Source organism: Myzus persicae, unplaced genomic scaffold (genome assembly GCF_001856785.1).
Source record: "Myzus persicae strain clone G006 unplaced genomic scaffold, MPER_G0061.0, whole genome shotgun sequence".
In the NCBI taxonomy this organism is placed as follows: domain Eukaryota; kingdom Metazoa; phylum Arthropoda; class Insecta; order Hemiptera; family Aphididae; genus Myzus; species Myzus persicae.
Window position 1 is genome coordinate 674,977 of NW_019104278.1, and position 9,205 is coordinate 684,181.

The 9,205-nt window shown below is 27.6% G+C and overlaps 1 protein-coding gene across 3 annotated transcripts; it reads left to right on the forward strand.

Annotated features, from left to right (window-relative positions):
- The first annotated feature begins 227 nt into the window (after positions 1–227).
- On the forward strand, positions 228–8,474 carry LOC111040818 (putative uncharacterized protein DDB_G0282133). Of its 3 annotated transcripts, XM_022324864.1 has the most exons (10): positions 229–980; positions 3,347–3,580; positions 4,631–4,792; positions 6,102–6,263; positions 6,335–6,437; positions 6,493–6,647; positions 6,739–6,885; positions 6,954–7,251; positions 7,635–7,877; positions 7,937–8,474. In XM_022324864.1, the coding sequence occupies exons 1-10, from the start codon at positions 903–905 to the stop codon at positions 8,053–8,055; spliced, it is 1,701 nt and encodes a 566-aa protein (XP_022180556.1). In that variant the 5' UTR covers positions 229–902; the 3' UTR covers positions 8,056–8,474. The 3 variants fall into 3 exon arrangements, with proteins under 3 accessions (XP_022180557.1, XP_022180556.1, XP_022180558.1); XM_022324865.1 differs by lacking the exon at positions 3,347–3,580 and having other exon boundaries at positions 228–980; XM_022324866.1 differs by lacking the exons at positions 229–980; positions 3,347–3,580 and adding an exon at positions 3,997–4,102.
- The last annotated feature ends 731 nt before the right edge of the window (positions 8,475–9,205 follow it).

The window sequence follows — 9,205 nt, forward strand, 5'->3', positions numbered from 1 at the left end:
GCCCCGTTAAACAATTCTATGATCGACACTATAAATTATAATTTATATTATTTTACTATTTAGTATTTATATAGTCGTGCTCGATGCGAACAAAATATTTCTGTTCGAGAGAGAAGGCGTGAGCTTCGGGACTACGTATTCACTCGCCGCCGTTAGCGTTTACTAACGCAGTAACGCACTGCGCAGTAAGTGTTCACGCAGTAGTAACGCACCGACGCACCGTAATTCGATAGATGCGGTGAAGTTGGGCCGTAATACGCCATGTACGCGTCGCGCGTCGCAGTATGGACGTCAGCGCCCTGTGGCCCGTCCGTTAGCATTGCTGAATGCTGACGAAGCGAGAGAGATGAGAGATCGTTCGCCGAATGCCGACGCCGCCGCGATTTCAGCGCTCTCGTCTCGCGGCGGAGGTTGACACGATGTGATAATAATCATCATCGTCACCGCCGCCTCCACCACTACCACTGCACACGACACACCACCACTCACCAGTTTCCACACACCGCTCGCGCGTAAACGGTATTGTTGTGCGTCTCCTATCGTCCATTTTTTTCTTCCCATTATCTCTACAGTTTTTCCAGTGATTTATCGGATAACAATATTGTAATAATAACTTCTCACTTTGTTCCTATTTTCGTCCGTCGCGTATCGCTGATTGTCGGGCTGCGGGTACGGCACTATCGAGTATCGGTCGTCAATCCGGTAAAACCCACTGGATCGCGATCTATTTCGTTTCTCGTGCTAGTCAGACTGTTTTCCGTCGACATAGTAAATTGCTCTGTTCGTGAGAATACGTCGTTTTTCACGTCCGTGTTACACTTTGCAGTATTGTGTCGTGAACGACCGTCTGTTTTTTCTCTGGCCCGATCCATAACGTACCAGATTTGCTGAACGGCCAAAACATGACTTCCAACGACGATCTGATGCAAAAGACTATGTTGATCATCGAACACAAAATTAGAAATTTGGAAAAACGCAAGGTAACTTGGACGGACGTTGTTTTGTCGCTGTAATTTACCATTTTCCTTTACTATGACGAACGTTTGATTTTTATAGTTTTTGTCTACCTATTGACCATAATATTAATTTAATTTCTCATAGCCAGTTATGGGTACTTGGTAATATGATTCAGCACACTGTAGAGTTTTCTTATATTGTATTGCTGTTTACATTGAAGTCTCATTAAGGTTTTTATATTTAGATTTGTTATTAAGTAAGTGAGTGAGTGACCATACTTTTTAATTTGGGACAAAACCTCCAGCAATGGAAAATCAAAACATGTACCTACCTACTACCTACTTATTTTATTATAGAAATTATTTTTTGTGTTTTATCAAAGATCTTTTAAGCATTTTGTTCAGATAGTATTCAAATTTTTATAGTTTTTAGTTAGCTTTTAATTTTATAAAATAAATGCCTAATTGAAAAATGTACGGATAGCATTTTATTAAAATTAAAAAATATTACGTTACAGATAGTATTGTTTTCTAAAATGTTAATAATTGGCATAGACTAAAAATTCAGAATAGTACATGATGTTTACAGTTCACAAGTATTATTAAGGAATCTCATGAATAAATCATTATATTTAGGCAATCCTGAGGACAATCCTATGATGTAAAATTTAATTCATTATGCATGGTAAACACTTTGTAAGCTAGCACAAACTAGACCTTAAAGTAAGGTACCTTTGGACTTAAGTTATATTATATTCTCAATAATAGCTACTTAGGTAGGTACATGAAATATATTGTATATAAAAAATACCAAACTTTATCCATAACACATTAACCTTCTTGATTCAATCAGATGCCCATGTAATAGTCGGTAATTTGGTATCCTTGTAATTCTTGCTGTCTATTGCATGTTTTTATGGTTAATACAAATATCAATAAATACATAAATGTAGAAATAATAATTTATTTTTATGCATTTATTTCTATCTAGTAAAACATCATTCACAATTATTTAAATCACATCTTGTAATCTAATTCTTAATACAATAATTTATTTTTTACATTATTAACACTGTAAATACCAGTGTTTGAAAAGAACGTCATTCATGAACACATATTCACATTTATATTTAATGAAGGATACGCAAACGTCACTCGTTATTTTCAAATTTAACGTGAATAACATTTATATTTGAATGAACGATTTTTAATATGCTTAATTTATTTGCCATTTAATAAATATATGTTTAAAATATATTGTTTAATTATATTATATAATAATATTTTCTTATTATGATTCCAAGGATAATTCCTATTATAAAAAAATTTTAAAAACTCAAACAAACGACCTAGCGAACGTTCCAAACACTGGTAGGTACTTATATATACAATATTATAATTATATATTAAAATAACTATCAAACAATATTTGTTATGTAGATAGCCGTTACATTATAATTTGACGTCTCCCAATACATTATAGGTACTTCTATACACAATTTAAGCTTATTATTAATAATTATTAATAACTTAAAATGCATTGGCATTATACAATTTGGTCTAAATAATTAAATAAATACTTTGTGTGTATTGTTCCTACAAGACTACAAACAAATATAGCTGGACAATTTGTATAATATACAAAGTGCAGTAACCGTGCTATTCATCAAGCATGCCATTTATGTGTGTTTTTTTTAAAAGTAGTCATGAGGAGCATTGACATGTAGATCGTATATTTTCACCATCTATGTTTTTTATAAGGTTCTATCTTATAGAACAATATATTTATTGCTTACACTTATTTATGTTGTATTTATAAGTGATCTCTAAAAATATGGTGATAAAAATGAGGTGTAAATATATATCATTGCTCTCGCATTTGTATACATTTTTTCAATTTTCTTTTCCTAATCTGTTCTCTGAGAACTCTGTGTAAGTATTAATTTGTTCTTCAAAGTGTCAATAATGCATTTATAAAAAATCTGGTTTTCAAAAATTTAAATTACCTATACTCGAAGACCATATTTTTATACTATTTCAGAAGTATCTTGTGGTGATTAGTGATGTAAACATTTTTATTTCAAATAAGAACTATGAACCCTTTTTTACTGTTCATTGTTAAGCTTTTACTGTTTACCTATCAGATATTTTTGAAAATATTGACTTATCTAAATCAAAATTCTTATTTCAAATTAGTAGGTAGACCACTATTCCTGGTGGCCAGTCCACAGCTTGGTCACCTAATATTACTTATTAGTTAATAGTTAGGTATTAGTATTACCTTGTTTTCTAATACATATTATAAACTATATAAAGTTATATAACAAGTAATTGTAATTTATATTAGACTACTGAATTAAAAATGTTTTTTTTTTTTAAATTGTATTTAGCTTAAATTAGAAGGATACCTTCAACAACAAGAAGAAGGAGTGCAATTGAGTGACGATCAATTACTAGCTGCATCAAAATTTAATGAAGTAGTTAGTACTTTAGATTTTGCAAGGAATCTGAAAGACCAGTTAAATACTCTTTTAGTAACAGCAAAACAAATCAGAAATAGTACAAATGGTGAAAAGCTTCCCACCAAAGTTGATAGTAAAATCAAGCAGGTTTTAAATTTCCAGGTAATTTCTTGAAGTAAAATAAATAATTGAAAGTAAAAAATTATGGTTTAATTAGCTAGTATATAGGTTTTAGTCATTTAGATACATTGTTGAATATGCAAAAAAAATGCTTTTTTAAATTAATAATTTAACGTTAACAAATTGAAATATTTTTACTATTTTTTTTATGTATATTTATTCAATTGGGATATATATGTACTATTAGAATATCAAATTTTTTTGGTACAGCATCTTTAAAAATACATTGTTATAGATGTAGGTCCTAAATTTACCTATTGTACTTTATAACACTTAATAATATATATATAAATTTTAATGACAAAGTTTTTAGGAAAGTAAATTATATCATTTATTATTTTATCCTGATATTTCAATTCTAAGTCTAAACACATGTATAAATCTATTACATATAATTATTTCAATATTAGTCCTGTTTTGATATTAACATATAGTTAACGCCAGTGTTCATATTCAATTTCATCTTGAGCCTCTTCAGGGATGCCATTAGTCTATAATTCACTGGTCAGTACTACAAAAGTTTTTGTTTGCTTCAACTAATCATGTTGTTTGATTTAATATAATTTATAACTTGTGATTGATTGTTTTCTAACTTAGGTAAATGCATTTATTTGATTTATGAGTGATTCTCCTTTGTCTTGTTATATTAATTTGAATATTCATATGTAACATTTATGTATAAACTATACATTTTGTCTAATATTTAAAACAGATTCACAACATTGCAACAATAAATTATGGATAAATAATTAAATTTTTATGAAATTGTAGTTTTTTTAATCTAACACCTATTGGAACTGAAATTTAAAAATTATAATTTTATAATAGACTAAAAAACAATTTTGTAGCTTTCATTTGGTTTATTAATATATTTTACTAACATTTCAGCATTCTCTACGAGTTCATATTTAAATAACGTCATGAAAAATTCTGATATTCCTTAACAGAACATTATGTTGTAGATATTTTTAAAAACCAATATTTAAATAATTTATATTAACATAAATATATATTATTTATCTTTGTTTGTAGAATATACTCGAGAGTATTAAAGATGAAACTGTGAAACAAGATTTATTAGCTGGTAATAATGGTGCCGTACAATTGACTGATGATGAGCTCTCAAAATTGTCACATTTTTCTAAAATGGTTTCACCAAAACGAAGAGTAGAAGAAGGAAAACCACTGTTTGAGGTAACTAAAAATATGAAAACAACCTCACAAACCCGTGACGTAAACAAGGGGGTGTTTGGAAAATATTTATAATAATTAATTATTTTGGAACTAAAAATATTTTTTTAAGTGTTATTTTTCCCAAACATGTATAGATTTGAATGTCTCGATTGGCTAATTGTTTTTATTACATAATTTTTTTTTATAACCTTAGCTATACTTTAATTTATATATAGTCATATTATAATATATTGACACCCCTTTGAAATACCACTAGATACACCTATCATATTGCTCTTTTGAAGAGATAAGGAGTAGGGACATGGCCTACATGGCTCAAATTCATGATTTTGATGTTTATCAGAATCAACTGACGTTCCATATCATATTTGACAATTATTGATACTATAAAAATATGATTTTTATTTTAGAGTTTGATTTTTTTGAATAATATTAATATTTTATAATAATAATTATTAATATTAACTAAAGTATGAAATTCATTATTGTGTGAGACGTAACAAGTACGAAATATTAAATGTAAAAACTAACCTTACTATGTACAATGAGAATAGTGGTGTGGGTAAAAAAAGTTTCTGTGGGAGAGGGGGACTCATAAATATTAGAAAATTTATACTTCTGGATTATCAATAATTTCATATTTCTTTAAACTTTAAAATTACAGTACTATTGTACCATTATTTATGTTTTTTTAATCTCAACTTTTATATAATATTGGTTCTAAGGGGGGAGAGGGTGAGTAAACCCGCAGCTGTGTCACTGAAAGAGAAGTACGGTGATTCTATAAATCCCCACTCAATATCTACTCTGCCATCGAGACCAATTCCACTAAGGTAGTATGAGCTGAAGTACCGATTTTTATTGAGCCTAGAGCAGCCTGTTCTTTGGCTGGACAGAGTATAAGCACATTATGTATAACAATACACAAACCTTCAGAGGCCAATTATCGGGCAGAATATAATTTGTATATTCTTCTGTGCTAAAATTAATTAATGATTACTTATTTAAATCATTAGTCTATTGCATGTAATACAAACCATACCCTAAATAAAAGAAATATTCTCATTTATAAAATATAGATATATAATTTTAAAAAATGGTTATATATTATTTACCTTCATTTTGGATTTTTTTTAAACTGGAAAAGATGTAATAACATACAAATTTATACAAATAGATAGACATGCGACAATATTTAAAACTCCATATTTATTAATGTTTATATGTATAATCCAATTACTTTTTTACTTGTGAAAATATATTAATGTTCATTTAATTTTTAAATTCTTGTTTATATTTTAAATTACAGGATCAACTCAAGACTGTTTCCAAGCACTACATGAAGCTTATAGATAGTAGACCTAATATTGTAGCTGGTACAAGTTATGCACATTTAAAAGAATGTTTGTTAAAAATTGAAAAAAGTGGTTATCTGAACAATATAGTAAAACTTAAACATGTTGATAAAGAAGTTAGTACAATACATATTATAACCGTCCAAATGATATGTATAATTATTACACTATATGTATTACATTTAAGGTAAATACAACTAATGAAGATAATAGTTTAGAAACCAAAATACCTCAAAATATTCACCAATCAATAGTTTCCATAAGTGATGATTCGCCAGATAACATTCCCAGTAATTTACTAATAAATGGTATTTTAAATTCTTTTAACCATCATTACTTATTTAGTTTCTAGCATTCCTAATTTGGAATTCAGTCCAAATAAAATCGAAACAATCTATTTTACAAATAACAATATTGGTGGAAATACAGTTGAACAAAACCCACAAAGAAGCAAAAACACTACAGATACCGTATTCAATACCTCATTTGATTTTTTACAAGTATTTACATATGTGTATTATTTATTTAACTATTAAAATTTTGAAACTAAATAAAAATTCTTAATAATAATTGTTTTACATTTTTTTTCAGGATTCTCAACTTGAAGAAGATATTATAAGCATTGATTTAAATTCCATACCAACTCAGACATTTTCATCTTCTATTTGCGGTAATCATGGACCAACAGATGATGCAATTTTAAAAATACTGTCTACCCCTCCGCAACACCGGACTTTGGTACCTATTCCACAAAACATTTTTTTACTCCATAAAAATCAAGTTAATGACAATTTTTATTTATTTAGGAAACAAAACATAATCATTTAGAAAATGTTGTGGATGTCAATGTTTCTAACTCTAATTCCTGGACTGGAAAAACTGATGTAAACTGGCAAAGTAGAACTGAATCGGGAGATAGTAATAATTTACCCAGAGAAAACTGGTCAATGGCTCAAATGATAAATAACAGCACAAATAATGATTGGATTATAAAAAACAATTGGGTTCAAATGGCTGAAGTAGATAAACAAAACCAATCACCAGCACAACCAACTCAACCATCGCCCAAAAATTCCTCTTCTAATTTCGGTTTAGTTACTAATGGTATTTAAAATGATTATTTATCAACTATAATGTTTTAATGTACTAAGTAAAGATAGGATATAGGTGTTACCTATAATTTTAATTTATTTTGGTTTAGTACTTATAGCTTAGTAATATTTATTAGTAAAAGGTAAAAATATTACAAAAAAACAAAGTTAATTAAGTATAACACAAGATTATCTTAGAGTATTACTTAATTCTTGATAGAACATACTAATTTTATAATTTTAATCTCAATAAAATGTTTAAATTTGTTTATAAACATGCAATATGCGACTGTCTAACCTTCAGGTAATGTAGAATTCCAATTCAAGAAGTCCACCTAATCTTACCCAAAAGGTATAAACATAACAAAGTTGATTTAAAACTAATTATCAATTTAGGATATACAGACAATCTCGATGAGTTATTGCAAAAATCAGTGGTTTTCAATAAACAAGAATCATACCCTGTAACTACTTCCTCTAATAATTCAACATATTATCAAACCAATTACGGGCAGCAAACGCTTGAACGTAATATTGGGCATTATACTAATTCTAATGGTAGTAATCCTAGGAGCCACTCCAATGATTTTAATAAAAGATCTACTTCCATGAAATCTAAATCTTCATATTCAGGAGAAGGTTGGTTATGCATATTATATTTGATAATGAACAATATTTATCATTGTCTATGTTTACAGGAGGACAATCTCGAGGTTATCAACAAGGCAACTCTTATGTTTATAATAGTCGCTCTTATAAGACCAATAGCAGTACCAACACGAGTAACGATTATTCCAGAATCTCACGACAAACCTGATGAAAATCAGAGTTCACATAATTTAATACCTTATTTAATATTCTACTATGAAAATTGAACAGTATGCATTTCATTTATTAAATATGAACTTATTAGATAATGCTAGAGAGCCTGTGCTCTCTAGGTAATACCAAATACTATTATATTCTCTTAATTTAATTGTTCATATTTTTTTCTTTCTTTATTACGTATTTGAATTGATTGAACTCAAAATATGCACTTACATCAGTCTATATAATTTTTTTTTCAAACTGTGACTAAACTTTGAAAAATAGCTATTATTTAAAACTTTATGAAATAGATGAGTATTTAATGTCATTACAATTTTTCTGAAAAAATTAAATTTTTATATGAATGTTATTACAGTATTTGTTTCTAAAATTAATAAATTACCAAGTCAGGGGATATTTTTGGCATTTTTTGTTCTTGGTGGTGGTATTCTATACAATATATTACACTGATTATTATTATTTCATTATGTTCTCTCTGCAAGTTCAACATTATTATTTTTATTTTATTAGAATAATTAAAATTATAATGCAACTTAAGTTTCAAGAATATGTAACTATGTAACTATGCATATTGTGTATTTGAATAACATTAAATACTTGCAAATTCCTTTATAGAAGATTCCTTTTATTATTTTATATATTATATTTATAGTTAGTCTTACATTTGTAGATTTAATTGAAACTGAATGTATGTATGGAAATTATATTATAAATTTATAGTGTATTTTTTTATTCATTTAATTTTATATGTATAATGTAATAAATAGAAAATGCATTTCATGTTCGAATTTAAACCAGAGCTTTAAAATTGGTATGCTATGGAACCAATAATAATAATTACTGATGAAAAACAAGTTGAAATTATATTGTATGTTGTAACAAATAATGATTATCATTATTATTAACTATCAGTTTATCAAGTAAATCCTATGTTTCATAGATATTATTTGATTCATTTGGTAACATGTATAAAATGTTTTCTTTATTTTACAATATTAAATTTTTTATTTATGCAATTTTATGTTTGTTATATTTTCAAAATAATAGAAATAGTTAAGAAGAAATTATTAAGAATATTTGGTGTGAAAATGTTAAAGAATTTATGGTTTTCTTATAATTTCAAATAATAAATAAACTCT